Genomic DNA, 22,625 nt, shown 5'->3' with positions numbered 1-22,625 from the left:
GACGTATGCCAATATAAAAATGACAAAGCGCGTGGTAAGTGCTTTGTCATTTAAGTGCAGCGTGCAGGTCTCCATCAAGAACCTCCAGCCTATGTACAATCTAAGCATCAGCTGTAGGTCAGTCAGAGTGGGTGTCAAGAGAGGCTTAGGCCACAAATGCAAGGCAACCTTGAGGCTAACGCGACCTCTACGTCCATTAAGTCATCCGTTCTTTCATGTCCAAAGCTGTTGCCGTGTTCTTATGGACACGCGTGTGGCTAGAAGTCCGTGCCAGCTATCTTAGCGCGTCGCATTCCGGACATGCACAGCACGCAAATGTTTGTGTGCTGTGTGTGTGTGTATCCCATCACAAGTATGCTGCACATGTTTTTCCGCTCAGTTGTAAATCTACATCTTTGTTTTTAGCAGTGCTGTAGGAGTTAAGGTGTGAAACAGCACACCCAAGGGTAAAGTAAGGCAGCATCTACAAATGCTTATTCTACCAAATATGCCCTTAATCATATGAACAGACTACCGGTACTCATTTTTGGTACCATTAATACCATTTTTTTTTTTGAAAATTCCTTAACATCTGTTTTCTCTCTCTCTTTCTAAACTTAATGTTAGCACGCGGTGATTAGCTCCTCTCTTCTTGTGTCGCAGTTTCGTTCAAAATATAGCTTACAATTATTTTGGAAAAGCACGATACTAAAAAGACTCATGTGAATACGATGCTCCGGCACGGTTACCTTAGTCACTGTTGCTAAGGGCTGCCAAGCTGGACAGAAGGCGCTCCAAGAAGCGCAGCCTGACTCCACGCAACAGGGGGGGGGGGGGGGAGTATCGATTTGGTGGTGCGCCACATGGTGAATTCTAGTCGAAAAAGCCATCTGACGCCTCATCACTCTGAAATCATTTTGTGCATAGTCATACCAAAAAATAATAAATGCACGAAGACAAAATGTCCTAGAACCGTGCAGCTCTCTCCCCAACACCTCACTCATCAGTTAATCGATGGCGGCGCTTGAAAATGCTGTTTGCAACTAACTCAACTAAGGTGAGAGGAGACGGGAAGTGTTCCTTGTGCATGCAAGTGCGTTGGAAGCGCACACACCCGCTACTTGCCTGCTAGTTGCTTAGCAACAGCAATAACAATAAGAGACTGACGATGCATTTCTGATACGGATTTATTTCAGAAGTGGGGGCGGTAAACGGACATTGAGGGTACGGAGGGTGCGTGGTTGGAATGTGGGCCACCTCGTTTTGAAAGTGACTCAAGGAGCTTGACTTGTTTCTCCAAAATCCGACTAACTTGGACGTGTAAGATTGTATTTGGTGCTGCTATCAAAATGGCCCAGACTTCAAAACAAACATTTTTTTCCCTGGTGAAAGAAGAGAGTATACTTTTCTTCATTTTTGGTGCTGATATTGCCACAGAATACAACATTTTGTGAAAATGCGCTCAAGAGCCGTGTTGATGTTTAAACTGTGCGGTTAACAATATGACGCATTTATGACCTGTTTTTTTTTCCTGAACGCGTAGGGCGATAGTGTCAACTATATTTCACTGCAATGCACGTATTTTTGTGGTGCTATTTAGGGTAAAGTTTGCGAGTGGGCAGTCAGTGGGTGTCAATGTGAGCTGCGATAGCCAACAAGTGTCAGCTGAGCATGTTTTTGTGCCTTTGATTGGCGCTCGTACCTTCTTCTTGTCACGGCAGTGGCAGCAGACGGTCCACAGGTACTTGAGGGTCCGCCACAACAGGATGATGAAGAGCCCCCCAAAGAAGGTGACCATGGACGAAGCGAGGAAAGCCCACCACATGCGCTGGCCGTTGCTGTCGCACGGCACGTCGGGCGAAAAGGGGATGATGACGTTCATCTTGTCCATGTGCACCGACGGCTCCGGGCTCAGCCGCTCGCGGCTCTTCGCCATGTCGTGGCCGGGCGATCGGTCGACTCGTTTCAAAGCGGCGAGACCCGCCGGTGCTCGGGGGCCATGGCGAGTCGGCGGCCAAGCTCTGGCGACTGCCGCCGAGCGGCCGCAAAAGTTGGCTGGACGCTGGCTGGGGAGCACCTTGCTAGAGGATGGGAGGATCCAGGGTCGCGATGCCGACGTGGCTTGCTTCGTCGTGCGTCATCCGGTGCGTAAACGTCCAATTCGATCGGCAAAAATAAGGTGGTTGGAGGGGGGGGGGGGGGGGGTTGCAAATACAGCGACGACGTTGAATCCGCCTCACGTTTCTTTTCCAACAAAACAAACAATCAAAAACAATTGGTGGTGGGGTAAGAGGAGCGATTCACTGCTCAGTCTCCGACCGTCGCACGCAGGGTAGCGGCCTGGCTTGTGGCAGATGCACAGGTGGTGCTGGATGGAGGGATGGAAGGAGAAGGGGAGGTGGACGGAGTGATGTGAGAGGAAAAGGAGGAGGGGCGGCGCTAAAGAGCGCAGACGTGATGTTTATGAGGGCAGGAGGTGGTTCGTTCGGGGGTTTCATAAAGCCGCCCCTAGATTTGGAGTCTGCGTTTATATGGGGGGAAAATGCACATTAAACGTTCAATTAAAACAAGAGATTATGAAGTCAACGATATACAATGGGGCCTTGAGTTACAAATTGAATCCGGTCCGTGATCACACTGTATCTTAAAGCACATCATGATTCTTCCTCCTTGATTGCGGGTCGCCTCAATTCATGCCAAAATTGATGACTGATCATTCTTTATTAAATGTCCCCTTGATGGATTATAATGTGCACAGAGTCACCTGAAACAGAATGACCAAAATGGTTTCGAAAAACAAATGTAAAGTTGAATAATCAAGAAAAATGCTGCAGTACAAAAAAAGGAGACAACGTTGCCAAACATGTTTATAATATAACCCAAGGCTAACCTCGAACAACAATAACAATACTGCAACTCAACTTTTCTTTTACTTTGAAATGATCTTTAATCCTGCACCTTTGGCCCGCTGATCATGTCACACGCTGACACTATATCGGTGTGGGGGTGATTGTTATGTTAACTGGTTCACTGTGATGTTACAGTGGGGCAGACGTGCTCACATTTAGCATTCTGTGGTGAGAAAGATTCCGTTTATTGTTGTAAAGCATCTGAAAATTGTGGGGTTAACATCATATAAAATATGAATTAAAATATAGTTTTCAGTTTGGCGAGTTAAGTTGTGCATATTATCTTAAGATAACTGTCGAAAAATAAACGGTTGATTTCACAGTGAGGCATCAGTGGCGTCGCCAGTGGATTTGGCTCCGTCTTGTGGACAAATAGGGGAGAACATCAGTTTTCGCCAAATTATTTGTACAGTACATGTGATTCTTTTATGGGTGTCGGTGAAGCCATGAAAAAAAAATCTGTAGCCCACTAAAGCAAACAAAAAATATATTTTTTTGTTTCTTGCTAAATTGACACCTCCCCAGTGTTTTCTGGTCTCTCAATTTTGTCCAGAGGTGATTGTGATTGTACATTTTCCCAGTGAGAAACTACAAAATAATTTTGACAGATTTTATTGGGTTTTAGAATTGCATGTAAGAAATATTCTTTAAAAAGAATGCACAAAAAACATTCATCCTTCGTACCCTTTTTAATCACGGTAAAAACAAAAAAAAAACTTATGATTTTTCATTCCAACATTTGAGATGTTGGAAGGAAGGACAACCGAGAGGCAAAACATCCCTTTAAAACAATCAAACTGAAGGAAGAACGCGAAACGCAATTGAAAACTCAAGTAGAACGCGCGCGCGCACACACACACGCACACAGTAAAAAGCTGTTTAGCTCTTTGCATTACACACATGCAGTCATAATAAATATTAGAAAAGCTTGGCACGATGACATCATAATGTGAGGCCTGAAATGATGAACAGAGGGTGAAAAAAAAAGTTTATCCTCCATGTTAAATATCATTAAGCTACATATCTCCACGATTTGATAAAAACAAATATTTAGCGAAAGGAGCCATCTTGCATGGTGGTCCAGGTTGTGTTTAAAAGGAGTGCTTCAGGATCGAAACGCATTCATTCAAGTAGTATTCAATACTAGTGTAAACAACTATCTGTAGTACAGTACATCATCATCATATAGTGTGCATGTGCAGTGGCTTAAAGTGAAACGTAATGAGTTAATGTACCGATTCACTGCTATGAAGAAGTCGTGTGGAATTGGTTTTTTTTGTTTGTTTTTTGTGTGTGCCTCACTTCTACGGCGCCCCATCGGGGATCCACAGAACTTTATTCTGCTCCTGCTCCACAATGGTGACAATCTGAGTGCAAATGTAGGAGACGCTGCCACCTTGGACAACACCTGCGCGCAGGGGCAAAATAAATGGAGGATGAGAATATTTGGCTGAATTTACACAAAGGGTAGTTCTGATTTCAAGTTTGCGCAAATTCTCATGCGTTTTCTTTTTTTTTCCTGTCGTTTTCAGCAGCGTGCAAGTTTTGGCTTACCTGTGAAGAAAGGGCTGTACTCCTGCTCCGTCTTCTGGGCCGCCTCAAACTGCTCCTTGGAGAGCTTTTGCGAGAGTTTATCCCGGAGGTACAATGGATCCCTCTGCTCTCTGAGAACACACAAGAAATCGACGCCATCAATCCACACAAAACACAGCTCATTTCCGTGTTTGTGTTCAGGCAGGGAGGGCGGTGCCGAGCATTTTTGCCACCCATGCGGGTACCAGTGCCACGGGTTTCTGGCCAGGCTTTCCCCGGGACAGCTGGCACTCAGCTGACGACGACGAGGGGGGGGTGGGGGGGGGGCCTTAGCGGGAATCAATTTCCCCCTGCGTGTTTTGGACACGTGCAGCTTCAGGAAGTCTGTCGTGACCGTGATGGACTGTCCGGGAGGGGGACGGCCGGAAGAGTTCAACTTTCTCCACCGTGTGATGGCAAATGAGAAATTAAACCCGCACGTAGCGATGAACGTCACAGCAAGCCTCCAAATTGTCAATGACAAAAAAAGCTTTGCAATTTAGTGTCACAATTTAAAGTGCCGTGCATCAAGATTTCACATCAAACAAAAAAATGCAACACATAAAAATAATAAAATAAGAAATGAAGTGCTATATTTGAGTGAATTGTACTCTGTGTTCAGTACAGGTTTAAGAAAAAAAAATAAGAAGAATGCAAGGCACGGGTTTACTCACCTGATCTGCTTGGCATTTTTGTAGCGAATGAAAATGACGATTGGGTAGACGTGAACGCTGTAGAGGCGTTCGATGGCGTGTGGGGCAATGTCGAGCAAACAGTGACAGTCCTGCGAGAGAACAGCGCCCCAGCGCGGGAGAATGCACCATGGTTGTCAGAACACAGAAACTTGGCAAGGACACGCAAAATGAACAATCGATGTGGAAAAGGGGAAACTAAATCTTAAACTCTAAATACTTACCACATCCATTGTACATGTGACTTTCTAGTCATTTATTTTGTCATTAAACTGTGTGTATGCATTCGATTTTGCAATTAGGCTGTAACATTAAATATGGAAAAAAATGAAGCCCTGGAAATACTTTCACATACGCTTGGGGAAATGAATTTTATGCATTCTGGACTACGGCTGAAACAAAATATGTGAAAACTGAAGCGCTGTGAATACTTTCCCAACGCAGCCTATTGTGGATGCACACGGTGGACGACGTATGGGAGCGACAAAGTCTACCTTCTCCGTCATCTCTTTTATGGACGCCACAGTGGTGACGTCAAAATGGCCGCTGCGTCGCTTGTAGTCGATGAACACGCAGTCCTTCACGCCTCGCTCAATGGCCTGCTGGGACGCCTTCATGATCTCTACAAGAGAAACGCGCGGCATACTTTTGCTTTTGGCGTGTGAATGGGTAGCACATTACCTGCGTGTCGGTGAAGGTAATATAGATTGAATGATTGTGACAAAGTCTGGAACAGATTCATTCATATCCGACTAGTTTTCAATCAAGCATCTCGGCTTTCCAAGAGTGAAACCGTCAAACTTGTACCTTACTATAAAGTTCTCAGAGTGAAGTGCATCTTACCCGGCAGACAGCGACTGAACTTGGCGGGCGCTTCGTTCACCAGCATGTCCTTGCTGGCCTCTGCGAGCGGCCCCAAGATCAGCACTGGTCTGGGGGCTAAGCACTCCACTTTCTGCACTCGTTGGTACATCAGGCTCACGCCATCTGAGCAGGCAACAAGACAAAACACTGATCTTTTACGCACGTGGATATTTCGAGAGGCTGTTGTCAATAATGGATCACCCCATGTGCGAGGGGGGTGGAGACTCTTCACGCTGAGCTTTCTCGCCCCACGTAGACTTGAAATTCTAAAAATATTTCCCCCTTAATAGTATAGCCGTCTCACCTTCTGTGATGGGCAAGTAATCAGACATCATGGCTTCAGATGCCATCAGGTCCTTCCCGTCCTTGGATCCGTTGCGCTTGTGCTTCAGCCGCCGACGAAAGAAAGACCTCCGGGCGGCGGCAGACAAGGTTTTGCTGCCGCCGCTGCCGTCGTCTTTCGCGTCGGCTACGCCGTGTCTTCTGTAGAGCTCCTGGTCAATCCTTGGGAGACAAGACAAGTAGCTCCACACAATGTTCCTCAAGATGAGAAGTGGCTCTACACATCGATCCATCTTCCGGGTTGGACTTGCATGTATTTGCTGGGAATCTGCCCTTTCTCCATCTTCTGTGCTTTCTCATCAAGGTGCCACGCAGTCCAGTAGCCAAAGTTGCCGTTGGGCAGGGTATCCTCCACGTAAAGGATGTCGTCCTTCTTGAAGCTCAGCTCCTGCTCCACGTCGGCCACCCTGTCGTAAAGCGATCTGGTGGAACACATCCCAAAGCATGAAGTGAAGGTCAATGAATGTAACACGCCGACAAAATTGCAGCATCGGAGGCATGACGGAATCCAGAAATCTCGCCACACACTGTCCTACAATGGCCCAGATTGTGCCTTCTGTTTATTCGGAAAGGGGACGGTGGAACTGAATGTCATATCGGCGATTGTGTGACAAGTCCCAAAAGTGTCCTTTTGTATACCTGATGAAAAATCCGTCTCCGGGTATCTGACTGATGGCGGCGAGCTCGTCCACGCAGTTTTGTACCTTGAACGTGACAGTTTCAGCGGTCTTTAACAACTCCAGGTAAGCCTCCTCTTTGGTTTTGTTCTTCATGCTGACGCCATTGTACTGTTGGCAAAACAAAACAGATGAGTCAGTGGTCCAAACATAAGAGAAGTGAGTCAACGTGGAGTGACTCATCGTTTGAGGTAAAAGAAAGTGCAATGCAATTTTTTTTCCTTACAGTACACTGGTCAAATCACATTTCCCCATAAATGGGTTGGGGTTTTTTAAGAGAAAAAACCCCCAGTAAAAATTCAATCGAAAGTCAGGAAATAAACAGTTTTTGTTCGCCAACTGTGAAACTTCTCAGGATGCAAGGTTAGACAAAGACCAATTTTAGCTTGCGACACAAAAACAATCATGGCCAACTGACGGCTCGTAACTCGAAGCCGGGGCACCGGCAAGTCAAGGTGCCATTGTAGTTAAGCGAGTCAGACGATACCTCCAATAACAGGTCTCCAGGCAGGAGGCCATCAGGAGTTTTAGCAGGACTGTCTTCATCCAGACTCTCCACCAAGATGCCACACAGATTGCCTCCGCAGATCTGGACTCCCAGCTCTGCGTGGATCCTCTTCAGCCTCACCAGACGCGGCTCCGCCGTGCGACGCACACCGGCAACGGGAAGCCTGCGCACGAACACGACACCATTGTGTCACTATTTCATATTTAATTCCCCAGCTCAACCTGCCATGGAAGTTCTCCAGGTAATGCAAAGCGAGCGGTCACTGCTAATGATTAAATGTGTTCCAGTGGTACCGAAAGGAGCTGTGAGGGCTGGTGACGGGGGTGGTCTGCTTGGAGGGGGGCGTCACGGTGCCCTCGTCCTGCTCGCTGAGGGTGTCGACCACGGAACGGTCGTCCGGGGTGCTGGTGCCGCTGCCCCGCGAGGTGGGCTGGGTGCCGATGGACTCCATGCGAGAGCTGAGGAGGAGGCGCACAAATAGCTGATGCAATGCGCTTTCCGGCGCGGTGTCTCAAAGTGCTCTACCTGGATCGAGAGTGATTGCCCAGCTGAAACATGTGAGGGTTGTACTGAGCCAAAATGGTGACCGTGTCGCACTGCTGCCCGATCACCAACCGCGCCTGCTGCTCGTTGGCATTGCGCAGGTTGATCCCATTAAACTGGAGAAAGCCGCCGATATTTGTCACACAAGCCAGTAAATCAACAAGATGTTTGTTTTGTTTTTTTACCTCCAAAAGCTGATCACCATACTCCAAATGAGCTTGGTGAGCGATGCTTCCCGCAGTCACTTTGGACACAAACACGCCACCGGTCTCGCCGCTCACGATGGAGATACCCAGCGGCTCGGCTCCTCTCTGCACCGTCACGTTGCGCGGCTCCTCCAAATACGGCCTTCAAGGAGACATGTTCAACTCAGTGGAAGTCGGCATTATTGACATTCGTCTCTTTGCCTGCCACCCAAAAGCGCTCTTTTCTGGAAGTCATGAGAAGGCCCATTAGCAACAAGAAACAAACCTCAAGCATCTCAAAGAGAGGAACTTGGGCCGAGCAGCCAGCCGATGTTTGACAAAGGGATTAGAGACAAATCTGAAAGCAGGCAAACGAGGAGAGAAAAGGAAGGAAGCAGCAACAGCAGTTTTAATGAGCAGCAGAGAGGAAAGCGGAACAGACGGCCATCCATCACGCAAGGCTTTGTTTACTGCTTTACGAGGCACTTCATCAAGTTGAAAGCGGGCGGCACGTCACACTTTGAGCGATGGCGGCTGAAGGAGCCGAGCGAGGGGGCCACCTTACCCATCCTTCCGGCCGTCAACGACTGGCGCGCGGCTGACGGATATCCTGAGCTGCGTAGAGATGGAGCTCGCCAATTGGCTGTTGGCGAAGGATGACGTGTCCAGGCCGACTGGGGACTTGGGAGGCGTTGTCGGCGAATTGCACTCTGAATGGGAGCGAGATTCTGGAGGACGACGAGCCGGATGTGACAAAATTTTATTTATTTATTGATGTCTACTCTGAGACTGTGTCGATCGCAGGTGTCATTTAAAGTGTGAAAACAAGTTTGATAGCCCTGTTGTAAAAATCACTCCCATACCTCTATCAGATCCAGTGGAGCACGGATAACGAGTTGGTGGCATCCTAATGCGCTCAGCCCTGAACTGCAGCGCACTCAGGGAGACTGAGAATCAAAAAGAGAACGGTTGCATTCACAATTTAGTGTCGAATGAACCTAACATGCAACATTAAAAAAAAAAGAGGATTTTTTATTTGCAGGGGGGTATTTGGACAATTTTTCATTTTGTGCGAATCAAGGCACTCTTGGCCACTATAAGTGAAATTTCAGGATATTTCAAGATGATGTCAAAAGGAAAACAAGCACTGTTGAGTATATACCCAGTCTGGAGCTGGAGGGGAGGGAGTGGGTGCCGTGAGATGGTGGGGTGCTCTCGCCGATGTCTCCAGCCAGCTTGTGGTTGAGGTCCACACTGTGGCGACCGTGATGCTGGGTGCTAAAACGTGCGGCGGGGCCAAGTCATTTACTTAATGATTGTTGGGGAGGGGAAAAAAAAAAACAAAAAACATGTTTTGAAAGATGTCCACTTGACTGCACCTTGCAAGTGAATGCGTTTGGACGCTGGGGCTGGGCCCGGGTGGGCAGTTGCCGGTTTGCATCTCTTGACCCCAGGTGGGGTAGACGGCGTTCCTCAACGCAGACGTCTTCGCCGGACACGGAGCTAAGCCTCGCTGGGTCGGGTCTGATATGACACAGTCATGTCCGTTTATATACTGTAGAGCTTTTCATAATATTTGTAAACAAGAGGCCTCCGGGGTACTTCCGGAAAACAGGAAGTATTAAATGGAATCATGTATAGTTATGTCATATTATGTAGCATGGATTTATGATTGCGTACATGTGAGAGGCGTGTTGTATGAACGGTTTGTTCGATTGCAGTTTCAATGTGAGACAACGTGGTGATAAAGTCGACGAAAACCACATGGCCGGATGTCGTTTTTGCCGACTTACGTGCCACGGCGCCGCTGTAGCTGGGGGGTGCAAAGTGCATGCTGTAGCGATTATTTCGCATCGGGGAGAAGCGCAACAAATCCATCGGCTCAGGGGAGTGCTCGTCATTGGAGAAAGTGTGAACCTGGATGTGCGGTGGGAAAAAAAATCAAACGTCCTATTTTATTGAAACATTTTGGACAGAAGATTTTCAGATTTGTATGTTGCATCATTGGATATTTTTTACTGACCTGCATTGGAGGCGGGATATGCAACGGCGTCACATTCCGCCGCAGCGCCGGTGCCGATTTGGGCCGGCACCTTCTCTTATCCGGCTCCCGGTGTTGACTCCCGTCGTCATCCCCCGGCGTCATGGATTCTAGTTGCGAAGCTTCAGCTGAGTAGTAAGCCTGCTTCGCGGCCTCGCCTTCGGTGACGGGACTACCGGCTCGACTAGGAGAGCCCGGGATGGTGGAGTCGGACGCCGAGCTATTCTGCTGGGAGTGCTTGAACCTGAACGAGTCGCTTCTGGCCGGCGGGGTGGGCGGACCTTGAAAGGATTCGGCCACCGAGCTCTGCGGCGAGTGTTTGGGCAGCTGAGAAAGCGACATGTAGTCCAGTTTTGGAGGCGCTTCCGGTCTCCTGAATGTGTTCATGTCAAAGATGGATTTGCGTTGTTTAGATCTCTTGTAGATGGAAAGCTGCGCACACTCGGGGACGGACGCTCCGGCAATGACTTTGGGCCACGTGCCGCCGCCGGCTTTGCCCGACGGAGCGCCGCCGTCGGGGAGCACGGGCGTGAAAGTGAAGGGCCGGCGGTGCAAGTCCTGCCTCCTGTAACCGAACTCGGCCAGGGGCTCCGAGGGGCTCCGTGAGTGCAGGGAGTCGCCGGGCACGTGGTGGTCACGGTGCCCTTCCTCGTCGTCGCCCACCCGGCACCTCATCTCGCAGGCGGAGCCGTCAGCCTGCGTGCAGCACTTGCGCTTGGTGTTGCGGCAGCTTTTGCAGGTTTTCTCAGATTCCCTCAGGCTTTCGTATAAACTCTGGCCGGAGCAGCTCTGTGGCAGGAACTGCCCACAAACAAATCATAAATCCCGTAAACATATCCAACACACTGCGGCTGTCACAAGCGTGTGGTGGCTGTGGATCAATAATACATGCTGCAAGGTGATTGAAAACTTGGCAGGAATAAGTGCTATCATTTTAACATAAAAAAAAATTTCACATTCAAATATTTACTGCACCCAACTTTGGTTACGAGGTCTACTTTGTTTTGAGAGATGATTGACAATGGCGACAAAACTCAGTCATAAAGTCACTTCACTGTAAAATTAATCATTTGGTGTGCTGGTGTTTCTTAATTTTTTTATTTTAGGTGTATGCAATCGTCACCTTGGCGAGGGAGATGCAGAGCGACTCGCGACATGCCCTCAGCAGAGCGTCACACTCAGGCAGTGACTTGTTGTCGAGCGGGATACCGTTAATCTGGAAAGAGCGAAAATAAAAACAGGGAATTTTGTTTTTCTTGAGGGGTGAATGTGGCGTTGTGCAGCAGGGGGTGCTACAGGCACGGCGTACTCACAGCTAAGAGCCTGTCCCCGACTGTGAGATTATTGTCTCGGACTGCCGGACTGCCGGGCGCCAGCGAAGCAACAAAGACACCGCTTTCCAGGCAGATGCCGCAGTCTGAGAGGACAATGTCGAGTCAATTAATCGGCCAGTCTGAGTTTTAACTAACCTCAAAGAGTGAAAGCCTCAACATTGCACCTAAAAAGCGATATAAAACACAGATAGTTTTGGACCTTTGTGTCCGGAGAGGTTAATCTGAACTGGAGTGGCGACTCGTCCCCCGAGCGACTTCCTCCGTCGGACCACCATGTTGAGTACGCCCTCGCCGCTCAGCACGGCTTTGATGGCCTGCTTCCTGTCCTTGCTGGTCAGGTCAACGTTGTTGATCTTCAGCAGCCAGTCGTTCACCCTGTGCGCAAGACAAACTTCTTGTATTTCAACCACTGCTCGACGCAAGCGGGAAGTCATTTAGTTCACATACTTGGTTACGCTACTTAGATTTTTCAGGTATGGGGGTTGCCGGTGTCAGGCGTTTACCTTAATCGGCCTTCTGCTAGACTTCCTTTGTCCACCTTACTGACAAATACGCCACAATCTCCCGGTAAATAAGGATCATTTACCCCCTCTGCAATGTCAAAGCCAAGTGCTTTCAAATCCATGTCCTACGTGAAAAGAACGACACGATTAGATGGGCCTTGTTCCATGGCTGCGGATAAAAACAGACAAGTCGCCTCACCCTGCGCTTCTCAAACTCAACAACTTCCGTCTCCCATTCAACCGAGTCCATGTCGATGGCGGAATCATGTGAACTGTGAGCCATCAACTGGCGGTACCGAGCCTCCTTTTCCAATTGGTCCTCCATTTTTTCCCTGCACAACAGAGAAATGTACTCGATTTTTTCACATTCAATAGAAAGCTGAGCCGAGCTCCACAACTAGAGCTGCAGCTAGTGCAAGAACAGGAAGAAAATATATACCCACCCCCTCAAAAAAAAAAATGGGTAGGAGGGGGGCTCACTTGAGTTCTTTAAGCTCTCGCAGGGCGTCGTTTTTCTGCTTCCTGGTGTCATCTAGGTTCCTGAGCGCATCCGCCAGGTCGCTCACAGCTCGGTCCCTCTCTCGTCTCAGGTTGTCGCACAGCGTGCTGAAAGAGCCACGTCGCACTTGTTTTCAGTGCGGGCCGTTGATCAGCAGCAACAGGACGTCAAATGACACACAAGCGGAGTCATCTCACCGAACGCTTTCCCTCTCTCCCACGATCTTGTCTCTCTCTTGGAAGGCCCAGTCTCTGCGACACTTGGCCACCTCGGCCTCCTGCAGGGCCTCGCTCAATTCCTGACTGGCAGCCTCGTATTGCTTCCTCAGCATCTCGATCTCCTTGTTGGCTCGCTCCATGTCCAGGGAAGCTGAGTCTTGTTTCTGGAGGTACAGTTTGGGTACACTTCGGGCATTTACACTAAATGGTATTGAACACAGGCAAAAATGATGGGGAAAGCCCACAAGGCTATTTAAAAATTTAAAAGGTGAGTGCAAGGGGCAAATTTTTTTAATAATCATATGTACATACATATACACAAACACACACATATATTTTTGAAATAATGTATTAATTGTTTAACCACCATGAATAGCAGAGTTCCAATGTATTATTAGTAGCATAATTCGTTAATGGTAAAATATATACACAAAATAATAATACCTTGGTTCAAGCTCTACAACAAAAATAGCAACATATCTCTGTCACTCTCTCTCTCTCTAATATTAGCATTTGATTTGGGACTATTTGTTGCGGTTGAAAAGTGGGTCAGGCATAGTTAAGTGAAATTTGCTTGCCTGTTTATTCGGTTATCTACGGCAGTTTGCAACCATTTGGAAGAGGGCGCATAGTGATGACTTGAGTTGGGAGTGGATTTTATGTTTTGGGCGGGTGTGGGATTGAGCTGTCGAGAGGGATGAATAAAAGGACAAAGAAGTTGAATGTGAACTATTACTGAGGATTAACAGGCATGATTTAATTCAGGAAAAATCTCTTAGCGGTCTTGCTCGACACTGAGAAAATAAACAAGGAGTTAGGGAGAGCGTTAAGACCGCGGTTGAACTGATTGCCGTGGATTTTATTGTTGGGATTAATTATTTGACCTCCAGAGGAGGAAAAGCTCTGTGCACTGATCATTTTCTGATTGGCAACAAAAACAAGGCGTGGTAGCGTCCCAGCAGCTAGGAAAAAAAATATGACTATTGTATTAGGTGAAAGGATTATCATCGGGGTTCAATCCGTCCATTTGTAAATAAATCTGCCTTGTGTGCGTACCTGTCTGGCCTGGTAATACTCTTGCAGCAGCTGGTCCCGCTGGATGATGGCCTCCGTCCTCTCCTTGCGAGCCACGTCTCGCTCCTCACGCACCGTCTCCATGTCCCTGCAGGCCTGGCTCAGCTCCTTCTGTGCCTCCGCCTTGTCCTTCACCTCATGGCAGTATTTTTCCAGAAGCTCGTTCTTCTCGCAGAGCGCCCGGTCCCTGTCCATCAGCGACGACGACAGTTCCTTCAAAACAGGCACAAACTGAGGAAGCGCCAATGCAACCACTATCAGCTGTTCGCTCATGATGTTCTCAGGGTGGAAAGTACAATCAATGACATAATCGACTGACTCAGACAAATACCCCTTGACACATCGGAAATGCATATGAAGGGGAAAAAAAAATTCGAAATACAGGCCTTACCTGTCGGAGGGCCTCCAGCTCCTCATTGGCCACGCGCTGCTCCGATGAGGTGTTCTTCAGCTTGGCCTCGGCCACCTCCAGTCCGGTCTGGAGCCTATCCACCTCCTTGATGACCTGGTCGCGCTCGCTCATGATCAGGCGGTACTCGCTGATGACCGAGTCACGCTCGTCTTTGAAGTTTTCGCACTCCTTGGTCGCTTTGAGCTGCTGGGTTTTGAAGCGCGTGACCTCCGACTGCAGCCGCTCCATCTCGTGCTGAAGCTCCACGTTCTGGGCAGCCACCTTGGACAGCTCTTGCTGGTCCAACCTGCGACACACGCAAGGCATATTACACAGGTGGGAGGAAGTCATAATTATGTGCGGGTTGATTTTTTAATTTTTTTTTTCACCCTGCCTCACCTCCGTATGGATGATGAGTACTGCTGCTGATAGTGGATGGCGGCGTCCCTCTGCTTCATCAGCACGTCCAGCTGCTTCTGGAGGCGCCGGTTCTCCTCCTCGGCGTGGTCTAGGCGACTCAGGTCGGCGTTGTGGTTGGCCGTCTTGTCGTTGTAGAGCTTGCGCAGACCCTCGTAGTCGTTCCTCACGCTCTCCAGTTTGTCCACGGCAGAGTCGTATAGCTTGTTCAGGGCGTCCGAGGAGCCCTCCCGAATCACCTACAAATTCACACACAAACTCAACTGACGCATGGAATGTAATACGAGACATTTCAGTTTTCGGAGGATAAAGCTGGATTTTTTATTTATTTTTTAAATAAAGGAAAAACATGCTACCTGTTGGTGCAGCAGGCGCATGTCGGCCACCTCACGCTGGTGGTCGTCGCGGAGCCGGCGCAGCTCCTCGCAGGTCTGCTTGGCGTGATCGTGCTCGCGCAGCAGCTGCACGTTGTCCAGCCTCACCGCCTCCAGCTCGTCCTTCAGCTGGCTGTGCTCGCCCGCCAGCCGGCTGTGCAGCGTGCTGAAAACACAATTAGAAACATTCTGATTAATTATTGTATTATGTTGAAAAAAAAAATCCTTCAGCTCTCTCTAGTGGTATGTGAAAGAATGGTCTCCAATCTAGTACTGTACATATGTTAAGTAAACACAAAGTTTTATGAACCAGTCAACATGACTGAAAGCGCTTTACTCATTTCATAACGCTGTTGAGGCAGACCGACGACACCGAACCAGCTCGAAGAGGAAAAAGGTTAGCAGCAAAGAGAAGATTGTTTTCCCAGGAGTTGCGCAGGCTAAAAATAGTCTGTGTGGTTTAGTCTGTCAAAAGGCCAGATGTTCTCCCTTCAAGCTCATTACCGTGCTTATGACTTAAAGTGTGCTGGCAGTCAAATGATTGTCTTATGCAACAACACTTCAAAAAGCAAACTTGGAGTGTTCCTGTGGGGTCAAAATGAAGTCGCTGGGATATGACAAGAAATCATACGACAATGAGAAATGAGTTTTAATTGAGTGGAAAAAAAATAAAGTTGTCATATGAGGAATAAAACTGCTGTTCTCGGAAAACAAAGACTGGTTGTATGTAGGGGAAAAAACTAATGGAAATAAGGTCAATATTCAGTATGGGGGAGTCAAAAATCTGAAAAACAAAGTTCATTTTAGGAGAAAACAGTATCACAATGGAAAAAAGGTTACAAGATTCCAATTTAAAAGTTTTTGTTTTTTTTACTGAAATACGGGAGAAAAAAAAGTTACGATTTGATGTGATGACTGCGCCCAGTGCAAACGGTCCACAGAAGGAGCAGCTTAAACAGAGCAATAATCTTAATAATAATCTTCTGTCGACATCTGTGTGTCTGTACCGCGGCCAGATGTTGCTCGGGAGGAGAGAGTGCTGCAGCATAAACGCCCCCCCCCCAACCTGTGGAGGCGACACAACAAATGCAGCGCCTGTGGCATCTTTGGTCAGGGCACTAATTACAGAGTGTCATTTGGCGCGTCCTCTTCAAGACGGGCAGGCGTCACTTCCAAACTTTGCAATGTTGACTTTGAAAATTAAAAAATATATATATATTTTTTTACATTCGCTGGTTTGCAGACTGGCTCTCGGGCTATCAAAAAGATGAAATTAAGTTGATGGAACGGCTTTTAGGGCTTAACTCACCCGGCAGCTTGCGGACGGCGATGAAGAGTTCATCCCTATTACTGTCACACAAATAAAATCTGTTCTGTGCAATCAGTAGCACAAAAACAAAAAACAAACAACAGCCCAAAAGGGGCACCTTCTCAAAAATGCCAAGCTCACCAATGTACCATAGTCAAGTCCGCCTTCTTCAAAGACAAAATATTGTGAGAAAAAAAATTGCAGCCGAGAGTGAAGATAAAATACTTTAGGAGAAAAAAAATGTGGGGGAGTGGAAATATAGAGTGCTTGTGTTGCGGGCAGGCACTCACTGGTAGAAGTCTGCCTTCTTGACGGCCTCCTCGCACCTCTTGAGGGTGCCGTTGTGCTGGTTCTGCAGAGACTGCAGGTCGGCCATGGCCTTCATGCACTGCAGCTTCAGACGCTCGTAGTCGTGGCCCGCTTTCGAGTTGGGCCTGCGCCGCAAACACGCGCACACGGACAGGCGCTTTGAAATGACACAAACAAACTAACAGGAAGAGGCGCATTCATAATTCAATGCGCTCCGTGTCTGGCTGAGCAGTAAGCACGTCGTGCAAAAACAACGTGCGGTCACATTAGACTTGTTCACTGGTGCTCACTCCCCGCTGGAACACGGTTTCCAGTTAGACGACAGCAGTAACTTGACTTAAGAGTTTAACTCGTTCCGTGGCCAAGCTAGTAAAGAAAAAAAATAAAGTGTGCTTGCGCAGAGCCGTTCGTTGCCACTCCCAGTTCAAGTTTAGTGTCAAACTAAGAATAAAACGGAGAGAACAACGTTCTGCATTTGACCAAATCAAATAACTTGCCACTCCCGGTTGAATTTCACTGTGAAACTAAACATGAAACTGAAAAGAATTACAAATTGTGTATTTAAACAAACCACATCACTTTGTCTTTGGAACATCCACTAGCTTAATGCTAACACACAATGCAAAATGCCATCAATGGGCTGGCAAAGTTAGCATTGTTGCGACCTGTAATCATTTGTTTAATGATTACAGGTCCTATTAACCTCTTGCGACCTGTAATCATTTGTTTGCGATGAGAACGCTCGTGACATCACGGTGTTAAGCTGTACGGTGACGACGTACCGGCAGTCGTCAAAAGTGCTCCCGGGCGAGGAGAGCGCCAGCCGCTTGCGGAGCTCGTCGCGCTCGCGGGTCACGTGGCGGAGCTGGAACAGGACCGTCTCCATCTTGTCGTGCACCCGCTGAGCGTCCACGTGGGCCAGCGGTGGCGAGGAGGCTGGAGTGGGCGTACCTGAAACACGAGAGAGACGTCGGCACAACTAAGACACTGGCCCATTTTCCGATTTTTTTTTTTCCCATTTGTAAATTCTTGTTGTTGGTAACCCCGACACATGCCAGCAATCCGCCACAACTTCCCGCACTCAGGCCAATCACCAAAGCTCCGTTTCTATTTCAGGCCACACAGTGGAGTCGCAGTGGGGGGTTGGGGGGGGGGGGGGGGGTTGACCAAAAGAAGCAGGTCTGTGTGTATGCGTGTAGTGTGTGGCGTCACTAAATCCCTCTCACATCTGTGTAATCAGCAGCATGTGCTCAGTCTGAACAGGGAAGGGCCAGTGGCTAATATAGAGCCCCAGATTCCACCAAGTTGACGACGGTTCAATTTGCCACGCTGGGAAGGGGACCCAAGGAAGTGCACTGCACCTCTTTGCAGACTGATCAGTCAATAGATCGAGACAGTCGACTATCTATTGATTGGCGCTGGCATGTTGTCGCAGGTTACAATCCTGGGAATAGCACCGACTCACCAACGCTGCTGAGAGAGCCGCTGCTCTCAGAATCTGACGGCATGGTGGACAAGACGCTGTACGTGGACCCTGCAAAGAAGCAAAAAAGGCTTTCATTCAGAAGCCTCGACAAGGAAGAAAGAAAGAAAAAAAAAACAACAACAAAAACAGAAAACGGTCCAGCTGGAGGAACAATAAGGTGGGACTTTCCCCCGAACGGGCATGACGGGCCTGCGGGTCTGCCGGCCGAGTCTTGCTAATTATCGGTTGCGCCGGGAGCTTGAATAGCGACTGGCCGGGCCCCCAAAGAGGCCGCAGCCTTTTATCTCCAGTGACAAGATCACACAGCAGCCCACTGAATGCCCCCTTCTTTTGTAGCCCACTGTGTGACTCACAAGTGACAGTAGGGCATTAACACAAGACACTGGAGGAAGACAGTGTTAGAAAGGCGGTCAGCTGGAAAAGCTCAACACTGTCCTTATTGTCAAACGGCAATTGTCAAGGGTCAATACAAACGAAAGTCGGGGGGGAAACGGAGAGGCAAACTTCTGTTCAATTGGCTGTATTGGTTGAATGCGCCGCAAGCGCTTATAAAGACGTTACAGTAGACGCTCGAGGGTTGAAGACACGCCGCTGTTTAGAACCGGTTCTTTTTTTTTTGCATTGTAAATTATCAGAACAAATCCGCTTTAAAATTTTTGATGAGTTTCTTTGAATAACTCATCAAGCAAACCAGACCACAGCAATAAAAGTACTACTTAGACGCCATCTTACAGAAAGTAAACACATTGCAGTGAGTAGGGGGTTTTCATTTTGACAAAAGCAACACTTTGGCAGCATCTTGAATCATCTCTCGGCAATTATGGCATGATATAAACCTTTTTTTTAAGGCGGGGGGCACGACAGCAGCATTTGGAAACGACTGGAGACGGCTGGCTGACTCCAAAAGTAAAGCGCAACCTGCTACAGGCCAGAATGGGATATATGTGCTTGTAAAACTACTCGCCAGTCTATTTTCAGAGGAGTACAAGTGCTGTTGTGGTCATTTTCATGCTAGCCAACATGCTTTCAGCTGAGGCAGTTGCCCAGAACCGTGAGTTTTGCGCAACATGAGAAACTGTGTTCCAGTCCCAACTTCAAAATGATCGATTGTGTTTGCGATCATCCGGAAAGAATGGAAGCCAGTATTTCTCCATTTAGGGCACCAGAACTCCAGCTGCTGTAGTGAAACAGACGATTAGTTTGATTCAGAATAGCAACTTACCCCTGTTTTCCCCCCCTCAGGCGAGGAGTGAAAGAGTGGAGGGTATTTAAAAAAAAAAAAAAAAAAGAAAGGATGGGCCTTGCGAACGGCGACATCCCATGGATCAAGCCCTTTTTTGTTGTGGTGCTCACCAAAGTTTCCCATTCCCATGACTGTTTGAGAAGAGCATCAAGCAGGCTCCCTAAAACGAGTCACGTGTGCATGCTGGCGCCTGACTTTTGACACTCTGGCATCTCGTCTGGGTTTGCCTTTAAGAAAGGTTCTCAAAAAGCAGAAGTCGACCTTTCCTGAGGTTGTCTTCAAGGGGCTGCCTCCCGTTCAGGCCACATTACTTTAAGTGACTCAATAAGCTCCTGCAATATTCATCATTTTCCGCAGCAGATAAAGAATATATGCCCTTCAGTATTGTTAACCGAAGTTGCACCACTGTGTTTTTATTCTTTTTTTTTTTCTTTCTGCCTGATTCAATGTGATGTGGTGAGTGGGTGGGGGTCGCCCTCGCGCCCCCTCAAATGGCAGGCCGCAAGTGACCGGAAGCATTCTGTGTCAGTCCAGCCGCGTCACACCAAGGTCGCCGTGCACACCCGACCGGCATCGTGTGCTGCTGGCTGTCACGTTACGGCGCTCACAGAAGAGGCCCGCGGCGCACATGGTAGCATCGTGAATGATTTTAACGATGCAAACCGAGAGAAGGTGGCTTCACGCCTTGATTGCGACTGTTATCCTCCTGTTGCATGCACACACTGGAGGAACCTGTCCGCCCTGTACTCCATGTCGACTCTGCCCACTTTTGCTGCACCCTTCGTGAGCAGGCGCACAAAAGAGCGCTTTAGCGCATCGGCGGCAGCTTTACACGCGCGGTCCCTAATTGTGAAATGCAGCGACAAAAAGGGTAAAAAGCCAGGGAAGCTCACGGCGCAGTGCCCATCCTGCTATAAATAATACGAGGAGGATAAATACATAATTGACACGCCGCCGTTCAGCTCACTGACACGAGAGCAGAGGGTCAAAAACTAGGTGCTGATGCAAATAGGGCAGGAAATGGAGACAAAGTTGCAGGAATATTATTTTGTTAAAATCACAAAGAAAATCATTTTGGCACGAAAATGCAAAGCATAAAAATGCTTTTAGTTTGTGGTAACAGGAACACAATCAAATAAACCAAATTCAATTACTGGCAGTAAATCCTCCTTCAAAACAATACCTACAATTTGCTTTTATTTGATTTATTATATTCAATCTCTGACGGGTGGTGATTTTCAAAATTGATCACCTCCGGTCTCCATACAAATTTACTGAAAACTTTCCAGAGATTTTCCAGCATTTTTAAAAAGGGGTCTGCATAGTTAACGGAGTCACATTTTGTTCTTTTGTGTGTTCCTGTTGACGCTTTATCCTTCCAAAGCACTGCAGCCCACATTGATTTGCATCGGCTTTTAGAGCCATTAAAACACAGACTCTGGGAAAAGGGTTTGGGATGGAGGGGGGCAAGTTAGTGGCAGTAGTGGCAGGTCAAAATTGCTCCCTGTGATTGAGTAGCAACCAATCCCAGGCGAATTTCATCTTTTTCCCCCCAAAATCACTTGCAATGGGTTCTTACATTTTTTTTTCCGCCTTAAGTATCAATTGCTGGTATTGCAGCCATCACGAGTACCTGATATACTGGATTGAAATAAGACCACCAGTACAGTGTATCGGATACCAAGTATTGGTACTCGTCCATCCCAAGGTTTTAGATGCTGACTTTTTCTGCAAAGATCATAGAATTAATAACAAATTGGAATAAAATGCTTACACCTGCTAAAATGGTTTGTAATCGCCTAAAGATTCTAAAAGATGGTGGTGGTAAGTGAATATTTGCCCAAATGAAGCTTCTCAACTCACTTCAAATCATTTTTTCGGGCCCAAGACCCCACCAAATTCTATTATTCAATGGAAAAATTCATCGTCAAATGCTGAACAATAATACATATTGTGATATTTTATGTTCAGTCGTGTTCCACGCGTTGTTTCTCCTGTCAAATAGCAATTTTGGCTTCATAAAAGTTGGGAAACGCTGATTTAGAGAACACTATCATCCACGGATAAATTAAAGTTAAAGTTTTCGTCTTACCGGTGCCGTGGACCATAGGCCCTGTACCGGTGCCGGTGAGCAGCACCGGGCGCAGGTGAGGGTTGGTCTCCTCCAGGGCCGAGCAGAAGTCGGCGAAGTGGTCCCGGTCCTTGCGGAGCAGAATCTTGACGAGGAGCTCCACTTTCTCCGCGCCGCCGCCGCCACGGGCCAGCTCGTGTCGCTCGGCCGGGCTCAACGTGCCTCCCCGAGACAGGACCTCTACGAGCTGGTCGGCGTCGGTGACGGACTCGGCCAAGTTGTGGTGACACTTTTCCAGAAACTCTCTGTGCCGCGAATCCATGGCTGTCCTCTCCAACAGCACCACAATCACCTCCGGCAGCAGCCTCGGTTCGCTTTTGGCTAATCAAATCCTTCCGCCGGACAGTTTCGAAGCTCTAAGCGAGGAAAAGAAGAAGCAAGAGAGGCGACCCGGATCAGTTGGTGCTGCTCGACGAGTAGCCATGTTTGTTGATGGCGCCGAGATGACAACACTTTTTTTTCCTCCTCTTTCTGCGTCCCTCCCCGGCTGGGGAAAAGTCGTCGTCAAAGCCCCGCTCGCTCGACGCTACGAGGTGCTTCCGAAGTGCACGCGAGTTGTTGGGACATGTTGAAAAGTGGTGCGAAAGTAGTGCGAATTCGATTCGTGGTTTGCTTGGAGAGTCCGAGCGCAGGAAGAAAACGAAGGAAACGCACTCATCTTTCAGAGCACGGGGATTTTCTTTTTGTTTTGTTTGTTAGGTTTTTTTTAGGAGTTAAAGTGGGCGGGGCTTGGTGGGTGGACGCACCTGGCTCGCCGCGCACACACACACGCACACACACACACGATAGACAGATCGTTTTTACAGAGGACAAAGAATATATGCACATAATTATTGTTGTTATATTGCCTGCACATAAAGGTTCATAATGCAACTTTAATGCGAGTTTTGTGTTTCAATTGTGTGTTAGTAGTGAGCTAGAAAAAGTGTGCCAAACAAATAATGTGAGTGACTCGTGGGACAAGCTGAAGGTCTCAACAACAACTTGACATGCACCACACTGTATTGTGTATTCCGTGCATAGCT

The 22,625-nt window shown here is 48.0% G+C and overlaps 2 protein-coding genes across 4 annotated transcripts in view; both read right to left on the bottom strand.

Moving 5' to 3' along the window:
* Window positions 1–1,915, bottom strand: part of LOC147190092 (calcium-activated potassium channel subunit alpha-1a-like) — a 34,234-nt gene extending 32,319 nt beyond the window's left edge. For both annotated transcript variants that reach the window (XM_086099451.1, XM_086099452.1), the window contains exon 1: window positions 1,682–1,915. In XM_086099451.1, the coding sequence (XP_085955577.1) occupies window positions 1,682–1,915 (234 nt within the window). The remainder of the gene's footprint in view (window positions 1–1,681) is intronic.
* Window positions 1,916–3,484: 1,569 nt separating this feature from the next.
* LOC147190091 (disks large homolog 5-like) lies at window positions 3,485–22,289 on the bottom strand. 2 transcript variants are annotated; one of them, XM_086099449.1, is made up of 34 exons: window positions 21,562–22,289; window positions 18,206–18,274; window positions 17,523–17,691; window positions 16,722–16,865; window positions 15,105–15,288; window positions 14,731–14,987; window positions 14,332–14,638; window positions 13,923–14,153; window positions 12,846–13,030; window positions 12,630–12,755; window positions 12,349–12,481; window positions 12,150–12,274; window positions 11,846–12,021; window positions 11,626–11,729; window positions 11,436–11,528; window positions 10,295–11,113; window positions 10,065–10,188; window positions 9,651–9,795; window positions 9,434–9,549; window positions 9,135–9,218; window positions 8,837–8,999; window positions 8,558–8,629; window positions 8,272–8,434; window positions 8,069–8,202; window positions 7,837–8,001; window positions 7,523–7,706; window positions 6,998–7,146; window positions 6,610–6,780; window positions 6,321–6,520; window positions 5,996–6,139; window positions 5,647–5,774; window positions 5,135–5,244; window positions 4,443–4,552; window positions 3,485–4,296 (listed from the first exon to the last, which is right to left on the bottom strand). In XM_086099449.1, exons 1-34 carry the CDS (start codon window positions 21,860–21,862, stop codon window positions 4,193–4,195), a joined length of 5,889 nt encoding a protein of 1,962 aa, XP_085955575.1. In that variant the 5' UTR covers window positions 21,863–22,289; the 3' UTR covers window positions 3,485–4,192. The 2 variants fall into 2 exon arrangements, with proteins under 2 accessions (XP_085955575.1, XP_085955576.1); XM_086099450.1 differs by lacking the exon at window positions 8,558–8,629.
* Between the last annotated feature and the right edge of the window lie 336 nt (window positions 22,290–22,625).

Source organism: Hippocampus guttulatus, chromosome 19 (genome assembly GCF_054856545.1).
Source record: "Hippocampus guttulatus isolate MCC_2025c chromosome 19, RoL_Hgut_1.0, whole genome shotgun sequence".
In the NCBI taxonomy this organism is placed as follows: Eukaryota; Metazoa; Chordata; class Actinopteri; order Syngnathiformes; family Syngnathidae; genus Hippocampus; species Hippocampus guttulatus.
Note: the sequence above shows the minus strand (reverse complement) of the source record. Positions and strands in the feature narration are given on the sequence as shown.

Excerpts from the sequence above, each read along its gene's own strand:
- LOC147190091 (XM_086099449.1), bottom strand. The coding sequence starts at position 21,862 with ATGGATTCGCGGCACAGAGAGTTTCTGGAAAAGTGTCACCACAACTTG. Across the intron at positions 8,435-8,557 it reads CTCTCTTTGAGATGCTTGAG|GCCGTATTTGGAGGAGCCGC; the intron begins GTTTGTTTCTTG and ends GTCTCCTTGAAG. Across the intron at positions 4,553-5,134 it reads AAAAATGCCAAGCAGATCAG|AGAGCAGAGGGATCCATTGT; the intron begins GTGAGTAAACCC and ends GTGTGTTCTCAG.